The 26,364-nt window shown below is 41.3% G+C and overlaps 1 protein-coding gene across 2 annotated transcripts in view; it reads right to left on the bottom strand.

Moving 5' to 3' along the window:
- Nucleotides 1-10,234: 10,234 nt before the first annotated feature.
- Nucleotides 10,235-26,364, bottom strand: part of PTPRN2 (protein tyrosine phosphatase receptor type N2) — a 621,494-nt gene continuing 605,364 nt past the window's right edge. For both annotated transcript variants that reach the window (XM_031615965.2, XM_031615966.2), the window contains exons 22-23: nt 17,629-17,702; nt 10,235-11,948 (exon numbers count right to left, since the gene is read on the bottom strand). In XM_031615965.2, coding sequence (XP_031471825.2) covers nt 11,877-11,948; nt 17,629-17,702 — 146 coding nt within the window. In that variant the 3' untranslated portion in view covers nt 10,235-11,876. The remainder of the gene's footprint in view (nt 11,949-17,628; nt 17,703-26,364) is intronic.

Genomic DNA, 26,364 nt, shown 5'->3' with positions numbered 1-26,364 from the left:
TGCTAGGAGTTATTCAGAAACAAAAGAGCCATTTATGCTAAGTCAAATACGGAAGGAAAGTAGACGAGATTATAGTAGCCTGCTGGCCTTTCAGTGGGGAAGGTAAATTTTTAAAAATAACAATAATAAAGCTTTCCATTTGTATTTTAATAAGGAAACATTCCTTTTTATCAGATTACCAGGCCTCTCATGACTCACCTCCAAGCCCTTCTTTTGGCTAATGAATTTATGCCCCTCTCTCCAGGGGCAGAACATCTTGTCAGTCACATAACGATGCCATTATCAGTGTATCTCACACCACGGCAGGGAAAGCGAGTCCTGTGCATCTCCATTTCTGCTTGGTGCTGTAAGGGACAGGTCATCACATGGCTCTGCTCTGCTTCTGCTGCTCCATCTCAGAGCATGTGAGCTCAGGAAAGACAACGCTGAACTATAAAGAAAAGCCATCTTGTGCTTTCTGAGATGGGAAGCTGCTTATCTTAATATGGTGCAAAAGGCTTCATCGATCCTGCTTGGGTGCAAACCAAGTGGAATAGGCTCTGCCATAGCCTAACACAGCCCATAATGTACATAAATGTTAAACCAAGGGTGATGTCTTGGCTGCAGCATGGGTCAAAAGAAGGCCGAACTTTGATCTCAGTTGGGCCAGAAGGTGACCCTGTGTCTCTAGTGTGGATAGGGTCCTAACCCATATGGCCACAGTGCCACTCAGATGGCTTTATCTAGTGCCTAACTTTATTAAAGACAGGTTGTCTTCCATTCTCAACAGCACCAAGCCATTTCACACCATATTAGGGCAGCTTCTCAACTTGAGTTCACCACCCAAAGGTACTGCCCAACATCTGGGCTCATGTCAAACTTAAATCTAAAGATGGCAGAAGAGCAAACTTGTATCAAGGCACAAAGGATAGATCTAAGAAATGGATCATGATACAGGTATGGCTGCTAATGTCTCTGGCTAAAAAAAACCCGACAACCAAACAACAAAATTCATGGCTTTTTTCCTCTGCAACTTTATAATATCCTTATTCACAATGTCTACATGCATTTAGCCTCTACACAGGCAATTCCTGCTATCCGCTCACCAGCTGTGTGCTGCAGCCCTCCCAGCACATCAGGGAGGGTCTGTGGGATCAGGGCTCAGCAGTTGCCCATTGGCATCATTGTCCTCCCAAAAGAGATGCCATTTCCCTGACCAAAGTACCAGGAACACTGCAGATTAGCAGCTTTCAGGGGAGATGTAAAGATACAGCTTTCAGGGAGAAGGCTTCCTACTTGTTATTGTTGGACCAGATGATCTTGGTCATTTTCAACCTTATGTACGATCCTATGATCTTGCTATGATGCTCTTCCTTCTGTGACAGAGCCTATTTCAATAATGTCCTGCCTACCTCATGCCCAGCCTGTATTTTCCATTGGGAACAGTCTTTTCCCACTTTCAGACCCCAACAATTCCGGGCTAAATAACTTGCAAGTGCTTATCTGTTACTGCTGATATGGGTAGGTAGAAGTTGGCAGGACTAGCTGAGACTACCACTTAATTTTCATCTGGCTGAATTAGGGGAAGCAAATCCTACCCATTATGCCTATGTTGCAGACTGAAGTGCTGGGGATCTTCACTTGGATAATGGCTGTGGAGCCTTGGCACAGTGATTCATGGAAACACAGCCCAGGAGACACATTCAGAGAATACTTAGTGGAGGGTGTATAAAAATACCTGTTGGTGGTGCACTGCTGTTTTCTGTCATCTGCTGAAAGGTCAAACCTGCACTGAAGCACCAGGCATTGCCCATTGCTACAGGTAGGAGGAGGCATCGAGATCCTGATAATTTTTTTTCACTCCACATCTCACTGTACATTAAAAAGAAACTCGGACAAATGATTAAGTTAATTTTCCCTAAAATAAAAAAAACTTAATAACATACTTGGAAGAAGTGGAAGAAATAAACCTACTCTCTGAGGTCACTAGGATTTGGAGTGCAGGGCTCTTAGAATCATAGAATCATAGATCACCAATGTTGGAAACGACCTCCAAGATCATATAACCCAACCATCCACCTCCCACCAATATTTCCCCACAAGTTTTCATGAAACTGGAAGAGAAAAAACACATGCTGGAGGAACAGTGGGGAGGTGGGAAATGTAAGGAAGTGCAGTAAGACATGCTGTAGAGGCTAGGACAGAAAACACAACTGTAATGAAATCTTTCAGAACAAAATACTTGCCAGTAGTATATTGAAAATGTTTTCTTTCCAGAGCATTCTCATTATCTTATCATGTTGTATTGTCAGGCCTTGCCTCCTTCAACCTTAGAACTTCTTTATTTTTATGAAGAAGGCGATTTAACAGAAGAGACATAACCTGAGAATTGCTCCAAAAGGTTCACTGGTTAGTGTGAAAACTATAATGAAGGCTAAGTCCACATCAAGTGCTTGGGAACAGTATAACTTTGTTACCATTCTTGTTGGTCTTTGCAATGGAGCTATGTAGTAGAAACAGAATAGCTTGGGTTGGAAGGGACCGCAAAGATCATCTGGTTCCAAGCCCCCTTGGGTTGAGCAGAACTGTCATTCATTTCAGAGGAATCCTAGCAACTCTCAACAAGTTATTTGAGCTTCTATAATACTGTATTAAAAATTAAAGTAAAAAAGTATAAAAAGATAGATCACGGGCCCTGCTGAGGAGGAACAGTAGAGCAGATGAAGTAGGGAGTCAATGCTGAAGCCCATTACCTGTTCTGCTAGGAACATCTTGCTGAGTCAGGCCATTTATCTGGCTAAACACACCAGATATTATTAGCTTTAAAAAAAAAAGAAAAAAGAAAAAAAAGAAAAGAAAGAAAAGAAAAAAGAAAGACGTATATTTCTGTTCATGGAAACTAATCTATAAATAATGAAAAAGCAATACTGGAAAAAGTGCTGATTTGCTTTCCCCCTTCAGCACACATGAGAGCACTGGTTTCCTCTCAGCCTTGGCAATGCTTTTATCAGGGTTGAAAGCTGTGGATCTGATTTGACTTCTGCCTAACAGGTCCGTAACACCATGGAACCAGTCTTGCTCATGCTCATGCTCTATCGTAATATCCGTATGCAGGAACAAACATTCTAACTTGGACAACACAAATGAAATCTGCTGGAAAATGGAGCAGATTTCCTGCGTAAAGGAAATAGCTACCACATTTAGAAACAAGTGCTACTAGAACACGGCTGTTCACTAGTTTCCTTTTTTATTTTTTATTTTTTTTTACATTAACTCAAAATGCTAAATATCAGGTTTTTGGCCACTTTTCTCTTTTTTTTCCCCTCTTGTGCTGGAAAGCAGTGTTGCCTGTGTTCCCACACAGGGCTGTCACCGGCAGTAAGGCATACAAAGCCATTCAGTTCTCCCCACCAAAGGGCTGCTCTCCAGTTGTGCCCTGCTGCTGTCACCACAGCACCTCGTACCCAGCCTTGGTGTATACTCAAGAAATGTTGTCTGCTGCAGAATCATGGCTCTCTCTCAAATCCAGTGCTAATGGGCGTTCAAACAATCACATAATGATGATTTTCAAAAGGTGCTGCTGGTTTGGGGGCAGTGGGTGCTGTCCTGTGAAATTCCCTCCCACAGCTTGAATTTCAGTAGAAGCTACAGGGTACAACAGACAGAAACATGATGATATGGGATTCAGTTCCACGAATTCAGGTACCCAATGCCATCTGAAGCTCCTCAGGAAAATTAAGGCAACAGCACAGGACTGGCCAACAAAACACGAGGCTTCAGGCCCTCAACCATTTGGCATGAGTGCTGGAGGCCAAGCAGGGCACTGCACCAACCCCAATGCCATCAAACACTTAAAGAGAAGCACTGAATCTTGCCCACAGGGTGGAATCCAGCTCATTGATTAAAACTCTTACATATAAATGCTTTCATGTATGTTACATCTGAGTGTCCCCTAAAGCAAATGACAACCTTACTGGTGAAGCTAAGAGGGATTTGGATGCATGTTTCTACTTTGGGGGAGCTGCTATCAATTTACATCAGGGGAAATTTTGTGTAGGTCGTCAAATACATTTTTCACAAAGAGGACCCAGGGGAATCTGCATATCTGGAGATATTCAACATTCAATGGGCAGTAACCCAGAGAAGCCTGCTCTAAGTGCTTCCACTACCACCTTGGATGGGACTTTGGGTGAGCTGCCAAGCTCCATCCAACCCACATTACTCTGAGGCTTTTGAGGTCAATTCAGCAACTCTCCATTAACTCTGACAGGATATAAAAGCCATTTAAATTTCAGTGTTTTACTCAATAATCTGCATCCCACCCCTCATGTTTAGATCCTACAAAATTGATGGAATAAGGAGGATGGAGAAGCAACACAGCTTTTGCAGAGCAAAGTTGTGTCTCAAAAGTGTGCTAGAAGGCTTTGAAGGAGTCAATGAGTGCATTGATACAGATTTTGTGATTATTTTTTAGTTGATTTTGTGTATTCAGCTTTCCTAAAAGTGCTTGGGAAAGGCTGTCTCAAGAAAGGTTATTCTAGAAAACTGAGCTGCCGTGGGTCTAAGGAGAATCTCTTTTGTTGATTAATGTTTGGTTAATAGACAAGAAACAGGTTGGGAAGAAATGGGCAGTTTTTGCAATGCTGGTGATTCCCCAGTAGAAACGATGTGAAAAGGGAGGAGGTGATAGTGAGGTGAGAGTGTGTGGATGACACATATTATCTACAGTCCTAAAAACAAAAGTAAGTGCCAAGTGTCATGGAGAGATCTTGTGATAATGTCAGACTGTGTGAAAATGGCAGGTGCAATTGCTGTTGATAAACATAAAGCAGTGTGCATCACAAAAGACATCCCTAACAACAGAGATAATAATGACGGCAGGGTGAATTATTTCCAGGGAGACAAGGAAGCATGGTATTGCTATGAATGAAATTCTGAAGAAAAGAAAAAAGATAAAAACATTACCACACAATGGTGCACTACAATCTGGGCCTTGTTCCCACTCAATGCAATTGTAGTAGAAATAGAAATCACAGAATTACTGAATCATAGAATATCCTGAGTTGGAAGGATCATCGAGTCCAAGCCCTGGCTCCATGCAGCACCACCCAACATTCATACCCTATGTCTGAGCTGAGGTGCTGCTCCTCATACGTCTTGCCCTCTAGAGTTTTCACCATCTCTGCAGACTCCCTTCGACTCTATAATAGTTTTATGTCTTTCTTATATTCTGAATGGGAAAGACAAGGTGATGGGTAGCCAAGTAGATTGGACATGGGTCAAGCTCTGTAAGAGGAGAAATGAGTCTTTGGTATAGAAAAGGAAAAATGTTTATTTTCCTCCAGTGACAACAAAGGATTGTTATGATGACTCTGCAAAAACTACACAAAGGTTAGTTGAAACTGACCTCTAACCTCTGCTGTAAATGATGGAGTACCACATTCCTGTATCTTTGAGTACTGTGGCCAAAACTGATGAAGGGGAAAGACATCTGTCATATACCCTAAAACTTAGCTTAAATCTTTATCTCCCAAGATGGACTTCCATGTAGAAGTTCTTTTCTGTATTGCTGATTTACACACATGTGAGTGTAGCTGGAGCAATCTCAAGGCAGAATTTTTGGTTTAACTCCACTGCAATAAGAATTTCCCTAAGGATTCAGTTGTCTGAAGCACACAATGTACTGGTCCTATCACTAAACCAAGAATAAACAGTCTTCTGTTTACCCCTCCCTATGGATGGTAGCTCTTTATATTTGTTCAGCATGCAAAATGGAAATATTAGTCCCATCAGCCCTGAAATTTTACAGCTAGTTCTAAAAATGAAACCCCCAAGGCTCTTCAGGCAACCTGAGAAGACTTTGTTTTTCATCTTGCTATTGCAGAAGCAAGTCTCTCCCTTCTGCCATATCAGGACAGCAGAGAGGGCAGTTCTTTCCTCCTCCCCAAGGCTGCTGAGGCAGCTGGTGGGATGATGGGCTGGCATCAGGAGCAAGGGCATGCCATGGCTTCTGTGTCTTACTGCTGTAAGTGGGATTCCCACTTACTAGTGCTAGCTCAAACTCAAACCCACATCTTTCCTGAGCCCACCAGAAGATAATACCCAGTCTGAGTTAGAGCTAGAAATGCGTGAACAAGAATATAAGCAACAAAGCAATGCCCTCTGAATGCAGCTGAGACACTAGCCCACAGTCCGAGAGCACTGTGGAGAGCAAGAATACATGTATCTGAGCAGCAGAAGCAAAAGCAAGCATTGGCTGTATGACCTGATGTATGCACAACTGTCCTAGAAGATACATAATACTCCAGTAGAAATACAGTTAAATGTTTTCCTCTTTTTGTCCTCCATCTGATGTTACCAGAGGCTTTTGAAAGCTATCTTGCAGATAAAAGACCTCCTAAATTACAGCAACAGGAAAATAGCTGTAATGGTGCATATATTGTGCTTCCAAGATGAAAGTCACCTTCTTACACTGAGAAAGCCACAGATATTAAAATAGGCAACTACATAAACAAGGTTAAATAATGTAAAATATGATTCTTCAGATGGGAAAGGAGTGAGCTGGATGAGCGTGGTTTCTGCCTTCCTGTTTATTTACATTTTTCTCGTTATTTTCAGGTAAGCAGTGAACTTTAAAACACAATTGAAGTTTCAGCACACAATACAGAGCCATGCAAATTGCCACAGTAGGGCTGTCTAATCATAAAGCCTGCCTCTGATAACAGCTAACAATAGATGCCTCATGCGAAGATACAGACGTTCATACAATGGACAGTGTTTATGGGAAAATTACTTTCTATCTCCAGGGAAAAGACTGCTTATTTTATTCTGTGCTTACGTGGGAACCTTAGTCTTCACTCCTCTTAACCTTACTTAATGTAACAGTGAATATTTTCCATTACCCGTTCAAATCCTTCTGTCAATCCTGCGGCTGTTTCAAATCTGTGAAGCCTCACGCAGCCCGTACTGCCATTAGGCAAAGCTCTGACCCACCAACCTGTGCTCACAGCCCACATTTTTTTCACCTCCCTGTTGCACAAGGAGAATTTCCATCATGTATTCATTCTCCCATATGACCTGAATGCAGGGGTCTGCCTGGAGCAGCGTGGCCCCCAGCCCTCCCTCAGCAGGGAGCTGCAGAGGTAGAAGCCTGCATCCCAAAGGCAGAGGAGGCTGCACCGTCTTGCAGCAGAGCAGTGAGCACCTCTACGGCTCAGCAGGACCCTGCCTGTCCCCTTCGTCAGCACAGGGATAAGGATCCAGCGACAGGAGGAGCCCTCCTACCCCCAAATAAAAGCAAACACCAGCTGCTAATGCTGTATCCACAATACCGTGCTCCACAGACAACGTGACTTTATTCACAAGTATGATTTTTACAGAGGTAGAACAAAATACTTTGTATAATCTATTTTTTTTTTTCTTCTTTTTAACTATATACAGAGAAAGAATATAATAGAGTGGCGAAAAAGAAAAGGTTGTAAATGAAACAATATTATGCCATCAAATACAGTACAAACAGCATGCAAGAACAGCTTCAAATGAAATCTTGCTGGTGTAACTTTATTTTATTTCTAATGTGGTAAATGAAGAGTAGTAAAGAGTCATGCTCTAATTGGATTGAGTACGCCACAGCTCTGCAATTTTGTTCTAATTATTTTTTTTCTTTTACAGTAAACCAACAGGATAGCTTTCTTCTCACTGTGGTGGGGAATGCTTTTGTAATGTCCAGTGTAATCTTAACAGAAAAATATAATAATCAAATCTACAAAGTGTACTCTCATTTAAAAAGCAAAACCATAGAAACTGTACAGTTTTAAAAAGCGAATTATCTCAACTGCTTCTTAAGAGAATTTTCTAAACAAAGAATAAAATATGCAGAATAAAAATTAGGAGAGCTATTGTTCTGTAACAAAGCTAATCAAATACTTGTTTTCTATTCCAATAAACGTTTATTTATTTATTTATTTTAATTAATGACTAGTCTGGAAATTATGAAGCGGGCTGGATCTTATTAATGTTTCACTTGACAAATAAAGCATGAACTCCTTACAGGTTCTATAGCTGTCGTTCCCGTGGGGATGGATGGAGATTGGTTCTGCATGCATGCTAGAGACAGAAACAAGGTTTAATCATCGGTGTAGATTTTAAAAATATTCTTAAATGTTTTAAACCTCTTGCAGTGTCTATAAAAATAATCTTGCTTGCTTTGCTACTGAATTAAGATTTAGATTGGGGATTTTCTGCTACAACTCATTTTTGGCCCTTACAACTGCCGAAGACTTCTACTGGCTGTTACCCAGGCTGCTCCAGCTCCCATGAATGATGGTCAAAGGCAATGGTTAGAGCTTCACCTGAAATAGGTGATGGTGACAGCAAAACCCACACTGCTTTCCCCATGACACGTACTGAAACCCAAGGATCTCAGCTTTGGGGAATTAGGCTGTACTATCCTTCTGTCCCTCCAAATCCAGTGCTTCTTGTGGGAAGGGTGAAAGCAGGGGAGGGACTGTGCTGCTACACCTACAAACTGCCTGCATTGGTGGCAAACACTTCCCTGTCCCTCATGTCTGCACCCACTGGGACAATGTAAGCATGGGACTGCTGGCATCTGGTCACATTCACTGCCATGCTGGTGGGAAATGAGGCTTATCTCCCTATGCTTCGAACATTGAGGAAGGATACTGCAAGCACTGGGGTTAAACTACCCTCTGGCAGCTTCCCCCTTAAATATAATTTTAAAATTCAACCACCTGTATATTTGATTTGTCTTCATCAAGAACACTAGGATGGTCAATATTAAACATGTGCTGTTTATGGGCATGCACTGGGTGTCAACCCAGCCTCAATGACTGTCCATTTACTAAAGATCAAGTAGAACACTGACCAGGGAAGGCTCATGGGTACCATCTGACCTTGGGCCCCCACTTATCTCACCAGGGAACATGGGGCAGGTTTCAAATCCAGTTGGTCTGGGGCAGCCTGAGCCACATCCTTTATCCAGCTGTAAGGATCATGAACTGCAGTCAGAAGGATAAATAAATACCTGTCCTGCATGAGAAATCTCTCTCTGTTTTCACCAGGTTTCTATTTCCATGATTTTGGCATCTCCCTGGGAAATGGATTGTCAGACCCTTCTGGATCACCCTGGTGCAACTGACCTGCATTTCACTCATATGCCCTGCAACAAATGACTGCCCACAGGAGCAGGGCATTTATGGAGAGGTGTGAACAATGTCTTACCTGCACAGAGGAAATAATCTGTGTGGTAGCTTACAATCAACAGAATAAGCCCGGCATCTCTTTGTGGAAGAACTGTGCAAAATGGCTGAAAAAACAGGATTGTCCATGACATTCAGTGGGAGATATCCCAACCCTCTGAGTAAGATTGCATCCTTCCATTGTGTATATCAGCCTACAAGTATGAATAAAACAACACATCCTGCCCCATTAGCACTGGGGAAGATTAATGCCCTCTAATTTACACTAAATAAACTCCAAAGCATGAAGACCAATATTTTAGTCTCATACTCAGCCGCTTGTGAAATAATAGAGATCACCCTGAAATTACTATTATGAAATGCAAATATTTGCAGAAGAACAATTAAAAAATATTCCTGAAGTGCAAACGAACAGCTCATCAGCCATGTTTGTGGTATGCACAGGGACGGTCAGGAGGCGAACACCAATAAATCTCAGGGCAGAAATCTGTGCTGAAAACCCATTATCCCATTGGCAGTAGGCAATGGTACAGCATCTTGCCCTGAGAAGTAGTTTTACCCAAGAATCTGAGGGGTAGACTTAGGATGCCCTTATTTTGATTCCTTGGACTGTTTGTATGGATGTAACTACCTGTATTTTCAGAAAGCTGCAGTACATGGCTCACAGTAAATCTACCTCAAACAGTTGCTGATACTGCTCAAACTGATCTCATCTGCCCTGATCTGCAATTGTGTGTTAGCTAAAGTAATAAAAGAAACCTGTTAAGCCTAAATTATCAAATGAAAAAGGCAATTTTCTCATTCATACTCCATTAGTTTTTTTAGTTATTGCTAGGAAAGCTCTAAAATGCTTAGGCCATAAAATAAACATGTGGCTTAATGTACAGCATATGTACTTAAGAGGATGATGGCATCTGCAGTAAATGCTCTGTACTGCCATAGTAATGGGATGCACAAATTAAGCAACAGCACATACCAAGAAAAGCATGCAAAAATGTATGGCGAAAAGTAACAAGTCTTCTGCTTTGTTGTTGCTATTTTTTTTTTTTAAATAACTCTTTAATTGCTAAAAAGAATAAATCACCAATATTCATGCCTACAACACAGAACTGCAACCTGGTTGATTTCAATAGATGCCCGTGACCTCTGTTCCAGCGAAACTCTCCAATACTGTATTTTTAACATTTCACTGATTAGAAGTTTATAAAACTTTCACTCTCCTGAATTAAATCTAATTATGTATTTTCCAGGTATATAATGCTGTCAAGATTTTGGGGAAAAAAAAACCCACAAACCAACACTAAAATTCTTAAATCACAGAGATGGAGGATAACAGATGAAAGTGTCCAAGTATTCAGTTTTGAAAATGAAATTAAGAGTCACATTTGAAAATGTCACTTTCAGGCCCTTCATTCAAACAAATCAGAGTACTTTCCATCAGCAGCTTCAATCCCTTTAGTAGAGTGCCACAACTAAAACTGTGGTTTCACATAAGCAAAATTACGTAACCAAGCCGTTTACAGACATATTTCAGCATTACTTTGCAACAGCAGGTATTAGGATTTTGAGAACAGAAGAATCTCTGAAATTCAACTTATGTGCTTCTTTATCCATTAATAGTTAAAATAGGCATCATTCAGAAAAAGAAAAGAGCAGAAAGGTGCAACAAATGGCTGGCTCAGACAAACTTGATGAGGATCATAAAATGCAGATTGGCAATTCTTCCTTCGGCCAGGCTTTTACAGAAATACATTTCCCCGGCTCAAAAGGATGGCACAGCAGAGCTTGAAAGAGCAAAATGCAAAAATATAAAGAGAAGAGTCCCGTTTTCTTCCTCAGTAATCCCATAATGTCAACAATCCGTGTCCATGCGAGCTCTGGACATGCGCCTGGTGGGCCAGGTGCCTTGCTCATGGTTGGAGGTGCATCTATGCTTGCCCACTCCACACTGTAGGTACGTGGCCAGAGCTGTGGTGCTCACTGGTCCCCAGGTTCCCATTAAGGTGACCAACTTGTTCTCCCCAGTTGTAACAACCGTGCTGGCCTATTTACTTATAGCTCAGATTTTCTTCCATTCACAGCACAAAGCTGAAAAGTAAACAACAGTTAAGAAAATGTTTGCTTGCTAAAGCTCAGCATGAGAAGGTGCAAGCTCCCTTTGCCAGAGCCTGGACCTGTGTTTACTCACACCCTCTGCACAGTTCCATGCCTCCGCTCAGCATTGTAGAGGGACAATCGCCATCCCTTTCAGGCCCCTCACTCTCATTTGGTTTTTAAGGAGTTACAAAATACAACAGAACACTGTTTTCTGAGACTATATTAACTGCACTAGTTACCTACAATACTGAATATTTGTTAGTAAGAACAGGAATGTGTGCTTTCCAAGTTTGACATTCAGGTCTTTGAGGATGAGAGAGGAATTAGGTGGACTGTTCTGTCACTTAATCCGAGGCTTTGATGTATTTTCTTAAAATTTGTTTTAAAACCCAAAAACAGAAGACACATTTTAACTGTTGAACTTTTATCAGCTAAAGGAGTTCCTAAGGACCCTATCACTATGTGGTTACAACAGAAAATACATAGTTAAGGTCAGGTCACGGTTTCCAAGAACATTCACAGGGACTGAGGATGAGGAAACGAGGGCTGGATCCTGCGCGAACCTCCGGGACACCGAGCTGCTCACTGAGGAAGTGCCTTGAGTATTGCATTCACTTCCTCTGCAACTGCTGTCAAAGCAAATTCAAACTGCTCCTGTGGAGAGAGCAAAGGCATATCATAGAATCACAGAATATCCCGAGCTGGAAGGGACCCATAAGGATCCTTGAGTCCAACCCCGGCTCCACACAGCAGCACCCAAACCCAGCCCTGTTTTCAGAGCGGTGTCCCAATACTCCGTGAGCTCCAGCACTGGGGCTGTGCCCGCTGCCCTGGGCAGCCCATTCCATGCCCACCACCCTCACCCCCAGCTGCCCCTCCCCTGACAGCTCCACGATATTCCCTCAGGCCCTGTCGTTGCCCCTGTGAGGAGCTGCAGCCGCCATGATGCCTCCCCTCAACCTGCTCTGCTCTGGACCAACAAACCCAGAAGCCTTAGTGCTCCTCACACCCCTTGCCCTCCAGACCCTTCCCATCTTTGTAACCCTCCTTTGGACACTGTAATAGTTTCATTAGTTTCTTATAACGTGGTGCTCACCCAGTGCTGGAGGTGAGGCTGCACAGCACAGAGCACAACAGGACAGCCCGTCCCCAGCCCCATGGCAGTGCTGGGCCTGCTGCCCCCAGGGTACGGTTGGCCCTTTGGCTCCGGGGCACGCTGCTGGCTCAGACCCAACCTGCCCACAGCCAGAACCCCCTGATCCCTTCTCCAGGGCTGCTCTCTCATCCCCCAGTCTGTACACAGAGCCAGGATTGCCCCATCCCTTTTAAAAATTGCTCTTTTAAACATTCATGTAGCTGGTGATTGCCCAGCCCTCCAATTAGTTAAGATTAGTCTGCAAAGCCTTTCTGACCCTGGATAATAAACCAAAAAACTTTCTGACACCCTGGAGCACTGCTCTGCAGCTGAGCATCCTCAAGACATTGTTGAAAATAGGAATATGCAGGATGAACTGCATGTTGCAACAGCAAGGAACAGAATGCTTGGGGATTATTGATGCCATATAACAGGTTTGACAGCATCCTGAAACTAGAGTCATTTTAATGGAGAAAAATGTTGGTAGCAGAAACTAAGCAAGTGGGACACAATGATGTATTGCAATTGCTTGGCCAGAAACATTTGGGAGTAGTTGATCACCAGCCATTTCTTTCTGACACGAAGATGGAAACTCATTAACAAAACTGAGATATGAAGTAGGCAATACACTGCAAAAGAGAAACTTTGGCTTCTCTCAGGTGTTTCCAGTTGAAATTAGCTAAATATATGCTTCCTCACATTTTGCCTGCTAAATAGAGAAATGCATGCTTTTTGCTTTACCTCTTATTAGTCTTTTCCAGCTTCCTTTTTCAACTGCTCTTCGGTACCCACAAATTACCTAGCAATATTTGGTCCACTTTATTCACACTTAGGAAGGTTTATGCTACTAATTTACCATAAGCATAAAACAAAAATCAGTAACAGATTTCTGTGCTGAGTTAGGGGAGGTGTGAAGGACACAGGCAGGAATAGCCACTACACCTATCTGCAACCCTAACATGTTCCTAAACTGTCTGGTTCTAAAGAAGGACAAAGGAGCTTTGCTTCCTCAAGGTTAGCAGGTGTTGTATTTTCTAGAGTGAGTAATCTTTCTCAGAAATTTAGCTTAATGAAATATCTGACAGGATGATTTTCTGTCTGCTTCTTTTCAGATGGAAAAAGAAATGTGTGTAGTTTACTTAAGAGAATAAGCAAACCAAGGACAGCAGTCAAGGACTGTGCAGAAGTGTTTGGATTTTCTAGAACTATTCCAGTGGTTTAAACCAACTGGGGTTAAGAGCTTTGGAGGAAGTGACTTTAAGAATAGAGGTCTGAGATGAACCCTGCCAGGATGCCATCTGTGCCTCCAGTCAGAACAGGGATGTGCAGCAGGAGCTGCCCAGGGCTGTGTGGGATGGGTGAAGCAGTGGCAAATGGCTGTTGAACACAGCCAGCCCTGAAGGTGGTTACTGGTCCAACAGCACTCACTTTCAACAATGGAAATCTGCAGGAAGGATGAAAGGACAAACTATAGGTGAGTGACTCATAATTCAGGAAGACAACTGACTTTTAACTCCTGCATTTCAGTGTCAGTCTCGTCCACCTTGTCTCACCTCTCTGCATCCATCTCCTGAGCACAGATGCCTCAGAGGGCAGCCATAGTGGGCACAGTTACCAAGCAGAAAAAGAAGACCAGAACAGAATAATTTCTCAGATAAATCAATGTTCAAGAATTACGCTGTCTGTTTGGTGCTGTCAAAATGGCATCCTTGCACATTCGCTGGACTGCATCCATTGTTTTTTAATCACACATCAGTTCACCCTAAAGATTAGAACTCACCCTCATTAGGCACAGAAAACAGTCTGTTGGTCTGACTGTGCCTGCCTCAAGGTCTCTGCAATTAAAGCGGATGAGGAAATGCTGGTGGCCACCCAAGAGCAGCAGCTATATTTTGAGCATAGCACAGTGAATGTGTGAGCATAGCTGGAGGGCAGAGAAGGCGTTCATCCAGACGCACCATATCAGAACCAAATGGGGAGCACAACAGTAGTAGGGAAGCTGATCCAAGCACTGCCAGGCTGCAGGGTGACGCAGCCAAGTGTCCACAATGGTTAAATGCCTCTTCTGAGAGGCTGGTGACGGTTCCGAAGAAGGGAAGCTGCTATCACTCATGTAATGAGGTACCTAATGTACCCCTCATTTTACCATAAGGAAAAACTTGTAAGATCAGGGACTACAATATTTTAATATTAGTCCCATTGCTGAAAATAACTTAATTCACTGAGCAAATCAGCCCTGAAGTGCCTTTGCCTCTCACACAGGGGTGGCTCACACGAGAGCACAGGGCATCGCTGCACTGGCCATGGGGAAGGCAGTTCTCACCTCAGGACCCTGAATTGATCAACACCAACTTCCAAGCTCAGATATGCATTTTGGAGACAACCTCAGTGGAGACTGCCAGCTTCCATCAGGTGTGACCCTAAATTAGTGAGGCAAAACAACTCATACAGCATCTTTACACCAGAGCTCCAAACTGACTGTGAAATGCTGCCATAAAGGAGACAGAAAATAAATGTTTGATCATGAGATGTTTGAGAACTGGGTCTTCTGGGGATGCTGCATCTGAGCTCTTTTTCCTCTTTCCTTCTGCACAACACACGCAGGCAAAGAACACAGTGCAGCTCCAACTGAGGTATACTACCACTCTCCAAAGGAAAGCCTTCACATCCCTCCATACCTACACACAAGGACAACCACAGATAAAAGCAACTGCAACAGTTTTAAAGGAGTTCAGTTTGTCATTCTCTAGAGCTCATTCACATGTGCTACTCACTTAGACACCTAGGCTTTGCCTAGAAAATCAAGCTGGGCAGGCATGTTGTGTTGTCAGCCCACTTACAATGCAGAGGTGACATGAACATATTTAGAAATAATAAGTTTAGAAATATATAACAATATGCCAAATTTCTTTAAGACCTCAAATAAAAATTCTCTGGAAAACAAAGTAGGTGCATGCAGTATATAGCATATATGTATAACATGCATAATAGTACAGATTGCTAGTGGAAGGACACAGGAAAGAGAAAAAGGAGAAATATTTTTCTCATGACAGAAAACACGCTTCTTTTCACACATTACTTTTCCTCTCACATGTGGCATATCAATTCTATTTTATGATTCCCCCTGCAAAAAAAGTAACAAAACCACAAACCCTCTATTATGCTTCTCAGAAATGCAGAATGTCGTTATGATAATTTCATTACCATTTATTATATACAGTGCTTTTGAATTAAAGATCCTTTCCAGAAGACAAAATGTTGCAAACAAATCTTTCACATGCTTATTAAAAATGTGGAGCGCTGCCTGCTGGAAACACAATCACAATGCTAAAGGAAGTCGGTGTTTATTTTGCCTAAGGATATTCTCTAACTGGCATTTCTAACCTGACTTTTAATCCATTGTTTTAAATTACTCCAGGAGTCTAATATTCCTCATTTGTATTCAGTTGGGAAAGCACAGGGTTTTTTTTTAAATCCGTCAGAAAAATTCTCCGGGGACAGCACACTGCTAGCATGCAACCAGATATTTATAATTTGCAAGACATTAGCTTGAATAAGTGATTTGGGTGGTTTTGAAAACATAAGAATGATGGAAGAAAGAGCAAAAGGTGAGATAAGCCACATCCTGGGAAAATTTCTCATCCTGGGTGAAAACATTGGTTACATTTGCTTTTCTGCAGCTCTTCCAGAGGGATGTTTGGAAGGGAGAAACATGTCTCCAGTGAGCTTCTCAGGGGACTCAGGTAACTATTTCTGAGCTAACTAAGAGAATCATTCTTTGCTTCTAGAGCTGTTTTTTTTTCTTCTTTTCTTTTGTTAAAGGCAATAAGCTGTAATTTCTCAGAAAAGAGAGACAAACCAGAATCAGAGCTCCATATTTCTACAGAGCTGCCATACAAATTGGGTGCATTTACAGAGTTTGCTCAGGACTTGCATCTTCCCTTAGAATACACATGTGAGACACTGGGTGCTGTGTGCTATAGGCCTTTTTTTCTCCAGTTTGATTCATCAAAGCAGAAGAAAGATGTGTGCAATTTTATGTCTTGCTGATACAGGTTAGTTAGCCTTGGCTGGCTCATCTTAATTTTTTATCTACTTACTTACTGGGTAAATTAGATCTAATACCCCTGCACCCAGCCACCCCCGCTCCCTGTTTTCCAATATCACTTCTAATATTAAGTGAGAAGACAGCATGATTAAAAACAGATTCAGGAAAAGTTATTGACTAATGATTCCTGAAAAACAGATTTATTTCACCTTTGTCCCCCAGCAGCTTCAACTCCCTAAATGTAACAAACGTTCCTATAGGTTTCTCCCTGACCATGACAGAGTGCTGTCACTGCTGCTCCAGTTATTCAGTTTGGGGTTATAACTCTCATTCAAGATTTTACAATGTCACATTCAGATTTATTTGGTCTCAGTGTCATGAAAAGCTTTCTTTATGGTCATATGTGCAGCTTTAACTTGCAGCAAATACCCCCTAATATCATTCCATATAAATTGTAACAATAAAAAAGTTTCATTCCTAATGGAAAGAACAGCAGTCACGCTACCAGCTATCCTTAAAAGCTACACATTACAGAAAACTTTGAGGCTGTTACAACTGATGGTAATTAAAGAGTAAGATAGTCACCACACCATTGGGTACAAATGCAGTCACAACACTTCATCCATAAAGGACATGGCTTTAGGCACACTGTAAGCTCTTCCCCTCAAAGATGCTAAAAATGGCTTGATTTCCTTCAAAACTATATTTCCGTTAATTCAAAGCATTACTTTCAGAAAAAAAAAAATCCAACAGTCATGTTTGCTTTAAGAGTTGAGGGCTTTTAGAAAATATTAGATGCGCAGTTAAGCACACTTACTCTAAGAAAATAATCCATATTTTAGGATGAAAGCAATGACATTTTTTCACATGCACATTTTCTTTAGTAAACTACAGACTGTTATCTTGACTGCCCTTCATATATGGCAATCAAGATGGATGTTGGAGATATTGCAAGAAAGAGGAGTAAACACCAAAGAAAGTAGCCTAGATAAATCTTCAGCATAAATAAACCTCAGTTGGTGGGGAGCCAAACAGTAATCAGCAAGCGACGTGCATTAAATTAGGTCATACCCTCTCTCTTCTGTCATGAAAACAACTACTGTGAAAGACCTTTAATGTATTTAAAATCCCAGTGGATTTATTGACAGTACCTTCGTCTGGACCATGCCTGGTCTCTGGTCCCTCAAGTGCTCCAGGGTAGCAGCAATATCAATCTCTTTAGCACCTGCAACAAACCACAAATTGGGCTGAGTTCAGAGCACAAGATAATCCATGCTGCATCTGTCAATCTCTTGCTATCGGGCTCCCTTTGGGCTAACAGTACAATTGAAAATTATTACATCCATCTCTCAGCAGACTTGGCAGGCAGCTGCAATTTTTGTGTTCATATAGAAAAATAAGAGGTTGGGGCAGCTTTTATTAACATTAATTCAAGAAAAGCCAGAGAAAAACAAATTCTTAAAAAATGCCTTTGAACCTAGAGCAGAATTTATTTAGCAGAACCTAAGGGTCCACTGTGGCCATGTCATTGAGTGCCCTTTGTCACTTCTAGGATTATGCATGGAATGAAGGGCCCAACCCACACAAATATTGATGTTGTTAAAACAAGGTTTAGTTGAACTTCTGCCACCCGCCACTGACATCCTGCTGTTTTCCTCCTCAATTTCGTCTTCAGTTGGAGATTTTTCTTGATCATGTCATTTTCCTTCAGTGCCTAAGCAGATACGTGTTATTGGAGAAAAAATCAAAATCTTGGTTCCTCCCGTTAGTCCCTGCATGAACCCCAAGAGCAGAAGTAGGGCTGGAAACCCTTCCTGCTGAGAAGTTCAGCGATGGAATTTGGTCTCACATCTGTCCCGTCTGCATCTTGCCAGAACAACACACAGCACCAAAGCATTGGGCAGACGGGCACCATGACCACAGCAGGACTGTCCCATGCCCACTCCACATCCCCTACTGCCCCGTACATTTGTCACTTCCTAAGAGGATAATCAGTTTGCAAGTGCCTCCTTGAAAATATCAGCTGTATCAGAACTGGAATGAAATCATTCAGTAAATGTAACAGTGCCAACTTAGATATTTTTGTTTACTACTATGAGTTGGGGCATTGTACATTTGTCCTATTGCTCCCCCTCCATACTGTATAGGAATGATCAGGGAACAGCATTAGACAAAATAGTAAGTTTTATTAAAAAGTAAAAAACAAAACCCCACACATGCTTAAAAGGATCAGAACAATACATCAATACATATTAACACATGCTTTTAGGTCTGGTAACAGTGACAGTAGCAGTAATTCTGTCTTAGGTCTGCTGTACGTTTTACAGCTGCATTTCATCTGGAAACCATCAGTAAAGGTACAATCTTTGTGAAGGCACAGCACAGGAGCTCATTTTGGTGTTTGGTCTCACGCAAGCACAAATTAGTGGGAATTTCCTGTTCCCCCACTGCCTTCCATGGGAGCAGGGTTATGTAAGTATCCCATGTGCTTTACAGCCTTACTTGTGCCCTCATTACATTCCCAGGATTAAAATATCCTGCTAGCACCTTGGCTTGACATTAGAGGAATTCTCTTTCTCAGAAATTAAGATATGAGGAAAATTTAACACGCTGACACGCACAGATGAGGTTAACCATGGTCCTAGTTAGCATCCCTGCAAGGATGAACCCCACTGAGCTGGTGAGCCCATGTGTCCCATGGGCTTCCCTGTGGCTGCAGATGCATGTGCGCCTTCCCCAGAGAGAGATGCTCTTCATTTGAAGCTACTCTAGCCTCAGGACAACACAATAACATATTAGGTGCTGGGAAAAGGTTTCTGACAAGACCTAATAACACTCCTTAATGGCCAGATGGGCTTCTGAGCCTACCTTTGAAAGGGTTAATTCCTCCATCGCTGTGACGCAGATTGCAGGCATTTACTGGTGAACTGAAGCTTGCTTTTTTATCATCATTAACAGAATGACATGCCTAATAGTATGAACAATGCCTGACAATAAAACCCTGATTTAGCAAAACACTAAAGCATATGCTTGCATTGGAACATAAGAATAGTCCTGGTGGGCCGAGATGCTTAATGGGAGGCTAGCTTTGGGGGGTTTTGCCAACAAAAGTCCCCACATCAACATTTTTTACTGATCAATACCCCTGAGCCCATGAGTTGGGATCAGCACAGCACCCACAAGCACTTCTGATGGCCTCAGCCAAAAGTAATAGAAAAGTAAAGAGAGCAAAGCATGATTCTGCCCAAGGCACGTGTCTATCTGAGGGAGACCAGGGGTGGACAGGCAAAGGCAAAGCACAGGCACAGATCCATTTTCTACCCCTTTCTCACACTTCTGAATACCTGTGGTACAATGGTGAAAGGAACTACCTAAGTACCTGGAGAGGCAAAACTTCGTGTTACAAAGATGGGCACTTGTTTTGAAAGAAAAATATCCTGGAACAGAAAATTCATGAGAAAAAGGATGAAATTAATAGCACTGAATAAAGCCAGCATGACTTCTTTTTCTCTCCACATGAACAGACCTCTCCCACATCCACCAGTACATGCTCTCCATCTATTCCCTTATTATGCCTAAATCAAAAGAGTTTGAATATAAATTGCTAGACACAGAAATGTGCCAAAAAGGGAAGGTTTTCTATCTTTTCTCCCCTCCAATATTTATTTGTTCAACAATAGTACTGGTTTCTGAAAATAAAAGGGGAGATAAAAGAGGGAGCATTTAAAAAATGAAGAACTGCCTTCTCACTTCTGGCTTTATTTCACCCTGTAGGGAATACATTTGGGTTCTGTTTGAGATAGGCTCCTATTTCACACAGGGTTTCATCACTTGTTTTTAATGAATGGGAGAATGTAACTCAGAATGAGACTGAACTAATGCTGCACCAGCAGTGATGCAAAAAAACAACCACGCAATCCCTTTGCAGCTCAGAGAGCTAGCTGAGCAAATACCTCCCAACACATTTCCACACCAACACAATGCAGATTTTAAACTTTGGTAATTAACCACCATCCTTCTAAAGGCTTTAAGTATGCACAGTAAGTGCACAACAGTCCGCATCAGAAACAACTGGATACACTGAGAGAACACAAGAGAAGATGCGAGCTGAATTATACTTTGCCCCCAAGGAGAAAAGCAGTTGCTGAAGTTTAGGGTCATATCCTTTCCAGCCCTTTCTCTCCCCGTAGGCAGCAGTGCAGGAAGCATGCTGGCACTTAACAGCTGGTGCTCTTGATTAGCAGCCCTCAAGGGGTTAAAGTGTTTGCCCTCAAATAGTCATATAAATGGAGGATCCAGTGTGTCATGAGAGCATGGGTAGAAGTGGAATCCCCAGTTCCTCATGCAACAAATAATGAGCTAGCCAGTGCTGCTGCAGTAGGCTTCATGACATGACCAGAAAGCAGCTCAAAATACTTAAAATTATTACAAATTTCCTAATGTTCGTTTTATTATTGTAAAAATGAAATCTTCCCCTCCTTGTCTCCTCCCTCTAACCTGGCAAAGGATCTATCCTGAAAGGCACAAGACACACGAGAAACACTTGGTGAAGAATGCTCCCTTCCACTCTGCAGCACTGCAATCACTGTGATGGTACGGGAATGGGGCGAAGTTTGCAAAGAGGGTAAATGTGTTTTTATACATTAGCTGGGAAGAAATGATGATGCCTATCATGAAAAAGTGGTTTTCAGGTTCAACAAAGTGCAGAGATTGTGCACCTGAAAACATACTGACATTTTTTCAGTTATAATAACAGTCAGCATTTGTTACATTAGTTGAAAATTGTCTTAATTAAAGCAAGTTTTGAGATTTTATTTTTGTGTAATAAGCTTGAACATACTTGCACTGAAAGCAAAGGCAAAAGTCCTATTATTTTATTCATTACTAATGAAAAGTGCAGCACACATTCTGTGAGACTGAAAGAATTTTATATTAAAGCACAGTATTAAAAGGAATTTTTTAGATTCTAGATTCTCTGAATCTTCTGTATATTTATATAAATAAAATGATCCTTAAATACTTCATCAAAGTAATTATTTGCGGGGGGTTTCTTTTTAAATTACCAAAGCTGAAGAGTTTTCTTTGTGCATGTTTCACAAATACATATCACTCATAAATATTACATTAAAAAGGATTTTCTAGCTGGGAAAAACTTTCAGATCTACAGGCACACATCCTCCAACAGATCGGATTATAACTCTGCAGAACAGCTATAAATTCGTTACTGCTAGTCCTAAAGGACAGCCTGGTCATTAGGGTGCTATGTTTAGACACATCTGACTTCTCTTCTAGCCTGAGATTCCACCTTCCTGCACCACTTCAGTTAAATCATTAAATTCACCCTACGTTTCACACCAACATTTATAAAGTAAACCATTTTTCTTCCTACTTTGTAAGTTATTATGAAGGCAAATCTATTTGGATAGTAAGGAGGTGAGGACCTAGATAAATACTCTGTTTTATTCTTTTAACTCAACACCCTTTATACCTCCCTCGGCCCTGCTTCTGTTCTTCTTGATCACAAAATGATCCCAAAGCTGAATATACGATGCAGGAGTCATGGTGAGAGTTGTAAATATGGGATTATTAGCACTGTTACCATTTCTCCTTAAGGAGATGATGATGATCTGTGTGGGAGTAAGAATTTATCCCACAGAAAAATAACAGAGCACTAAGGGGAACACTGAAATGATTTGTCAAACACCTTTATTTTTGCAGCAGTAAATATTCAATAGTCAGATATTACCTTCTGAATGCATCTTTTTATATGTATTATATTCTATAGATTTTGAATTAGACCTTAAAGGGCAAAGAGACTTGTTAGGTCAGATTAAAAATGGGCTTGTTAAAACCTTGAAGGAAGATGCCATTCTTTCCACTGATGTTGCTAGAAGCTGAAAAAGACCCAATTAATATTTGCAAGAGGCTGCTGATTGGCAGCTCTTAGCCTCAGAGTCACTCAGTTGGAAAACTCAAGCCTAACATTATGAACAAGTAAGAATACAAGTGAGAAAAAAAATAAGGGCAAAAATGTAGTGTCGGCACGGACAATCAGCTGTCTCATCACAGCAGGTCTGCATTTAGGAAGAATACAAACATTTTTCGTGTTTGGGTGATGACTGTGTGACTCACACTTACATGAGATGCTTCACGGCCAGACCAACCCCGTGCACAGCAGCTTTATGCTGCCTTTCCTCTCACCCCACGTGAGTATTCTCACAAATGGGCTCTCTTGTGTTGAGCACAACATTTTCCAAGCTCAGCTTTGTCTCAGCAAGGAGACAGACAAGGAAATGTGGAGACCCAAGGAGAGGCATCCCCTGAAGAAGGGCAGACAGTGCCTAGAACCAGGTCTGCCAGGAACCTAATGCCTGCATAGCACAGGGAACAGAAACAGGAGTGGGCTCTCTGGTGAGTCTGCAATGTAAATCAGCACTCATAGACTATTACACTCTCACAGCTATGCTGTTTTTAGCATCCATGCCAGCTGGACATAGTATGGATATGCCACAGATCTGCATTGCCCCGGAAGCCCTAGATGCCTCCAGCTTCCCACTGACAGTCACTAAAGGACGGCTTGCATAGCTGCTCCAGCCAGGGTCTGAACCATTGAGTGCTTAATGTTGCTGTGAAACATTTAATCACACCATATGAGGGGCAAATTCAATCTGATTAAAGAAGGGAGGGTCATAACTAGGGGGAGTGTAACACCACTTCTTCACTGACCATTAGTTTTTATGGCACACCGGTAGTCTTTACTAACTAGCTGAGTCTCAAAGGCTCAGCCTCATCTTATCTACTCCAGCCATCCTTGAAGTTCGAGCTGGAGTTAGTTATCTCCTCTCCCAACAGCCAGGAGATCCTGGGAAGACTCTGGTGGGCAATTCATTCGCCTGAGAATTACTCTCCAGAGGTGTTAATCACTCTCCGATGGCAACTAAAGAGACCTAAACAACTAGGTTAGGTGAGATGCTCAATGCTAGATGCTTTATTCTGCTACAGTTATCTGAAACAATCCTGAGTTGAAAAGAGATGAGTTTTTGCACTGTGGTTTCAGGCTCACAAACACTGGAATCTGTTAAATCTAATGGTGTTTGACACGTGTGTTTTGTGACTGCTGCTTTCTCCCTCCCTCACCCCCTGCTTTTGAAACCTTAATGGAGATGGCAAAGAAAAAAGCACCATGGAACCACAACCAAAAGACAGACGGGCTGCCATACAGTGCGGGGAACACCACACAAGTGAAGAACACTTTGTAGGAGGAACTGCTGCTTGTGACGGCTGGTTTGTAACTGCTACAAAATCCAAACAAGAATATTTTCTTGCTTCAACGTACACTGTCTGTGTGCCCATTCACTAAAAACATTTGTAAATACTAGAGTCAAAAGAGAGAGCTGAACAGCAGGTAGAAACTACAAAAATAAAAGCAATTTTTACTAGCCCAAATGTCTACTGCTGGAGTTGTGCTACAGGCCAGAAGGAGCTTTTAATGCTTTTCATGGGAGGAGAAAAGCATCTGCAAAAACCCAACGATTTACAGATAACGAAGAAAATAAATGTATCCAGGCTGGCATTTTCATTTAACACTGATTCTATGTGCACGCGTGTATGCAGTAAGGGATGGATTCAACCTATATCTGAATTTATGAACAGTCTATATTCTTGGTCAAAACACGTAAGTGATTCTATACATCTAAAAATCAGATCCAAATGACAATTTCACTACTTTAAGAAAAAAAAACAACAAAAGAAAGCATTACAAAAAGTATAAACCAAAACTATCACTATCACCAAAAAAACCCCAACAACAAAAATGTAACAGGCAAAGAAGACATACAAATGGAAAAGGGATTACTTTAATGAAAGTAAAGCAATGAAAAATATTGTGACGGTCTTATACACACATATACACACACAGAATCTACATACATAATGCGATACTGTTCACATATTTTATTTTAATACTTGAAAACTGCACTTTCACCCTCCCTGGACCTATAAATGTAACTGATGTGGCTTAGCACAGTGCAATTCAAAGGAAGGTGATACTAAAGAGGAAAGCTAGGAATTGACAGGTATTTTAAGAACTGCTACAGGACAATTCTGCTGAGCTTTCACTGGTTTACAGCAATATAAACTCACTACTGACACACTAGTTTTTAAGGTAATATCCTATGTCAGTGAAGAAAAAACATGCAGTCCAGGTGCAATGGATGAATGAATATGTGAGGCCCAGTCCTTTCCCACTTTCAGCACACATAAGGCTGTATTATAGCATACTTCTCAACATACATAGCTTCTTTGGTAAGTATAATTTCTCCCAGAAGAAAAAAGAAATATGACTAAATTACTATATGTGAGAAACTGAATTTCAAAATCTATATTCCATATGTGGTAATATATCCTACTGTCACCCATGATGACTCCAGAAAATACTAGGTTATGCACTTAAATTTAACTTATACATGCATGCTCACACGTGTACACAAAGGGTAATGATGACTCAACAAGGACTGTGGATGTGCTGCTACTGTCTGTTTATAGTGTCAGCTCCTATGGAGTTTTACACAATCTGCTTCTTTCTCTCTACACCTCTTCTATAAAATGCCAGCTAACGACCCAAAAAGCAGTTCATCTCCATGTGCTGAAAGAAACGTGGACAAAGTTAAGATGCTTATCTAGAAAATCTTATTTCTGAAGATGTTCCTCAGTTTGCCCTAATAAGTCTCGGAGTCCGCTTTGGAAAATGAGAATTTACTTCACTCAGGACTCAGAAGCAGCCTGTCCAGTTGAATCTATGAAATTGGAAGAACTACATTTTACATTACTTCGATTTTGTGTTGCACGTAAGTGGTAATGCTTTCACAAGACAGTACATGGATTGAGTTGAATAAAAGATTCAACTATTATGGATTAATTCTTTTACGAGTTTATCCTTAAAAGTGACTAAACTGGTGCAGCTGTAGAAGTTCAGTAATGGATATTGTACCCTTTAAAGCCAGAAGATCACCATTTGGTCAATTAAATACTTCTCTTCAAATCTTCTATGGACTTCTGCATGAGATTAACTACAAAAAACTAGTTATTCACTCTGTATGTAAGCGTCCTTTTCCAAACATTTGCCCAGCTGCTTCTTGAACCAACAGCACTGTACTTCTATGACCAGCTTTTCCACTTTTCCATACTCTAACTTACCCATTGTGCAAAAAAAATGCCGCCCAAATTCCCTTATCTGCTTGTCTCCTCCTTAGTTTCAGTCAATGACCTCTTGTTTTCAAATTAGTCACTATCTCAAGCTGCTTACTGACATCAATACATTCCTTTCAGGGTCTTCTGACGCTCTATGGGGACCCCCCTTCGTGCTCCCTTTCCCAAGGAACAGCCCATGTCTGATCAGTCTTTCTTCACAATTCCTTTTCCCCAAACCCTGAATAATTAGGTTTGCTTTCTACTACCATTTCCTAGTCCCAATTCTTTTCCAACAAAATCCCAAGAACAAAAAATAAGTATAAAATACATATCTTTCAAAGTAATCCCTGAGCACTAAACTATTGAAAAGAATACAAAACAAAGAAATTACATCAATAATTTCTTTTTTTTTTTTTTTTTTCTTTTAGATCTCTATATTCATATAGGAAATCATTTAAAAACACTGTCCCCACAGCACATGCAGAGAAACAACCAACTACACCTTCCCCATGGTCACTCATTCATTTTAGTAAAAATCTGTAGCCTATGCCCGGTTTTTAATGTATGCTCATATTATTTTTTTACTAATTGATGAGTGTAATGTCAAGAATATGTCAAAATTTCACAACTTTATGCATTAAAATATATTTTGCAAAAGAAAAAAAAATACTGTTCTAAATAGTTTTTTTTTTTTTTCC

The sequence above is a fragment of the Phasianus colchicus genome, chromosome 6, assembly GCF_987193195.1.
Source record: "Phasianus colchicus chromosome 6, bPhaCol1.hap1.1, whole genome shotgun sequence".
Classification (NCBI taxonomy): domain Eukaryota; kingdom Metazoa; phylum Chordata; class Aves; order Galliformes; family Phasianidae; genus Phasianus; species Phasianus colchicus.
The sequence above is the reverse complement of the archived record's forward strand: the minus strand, read 5'-3'. Positions and strand labels throughout refer to the sequence as shown.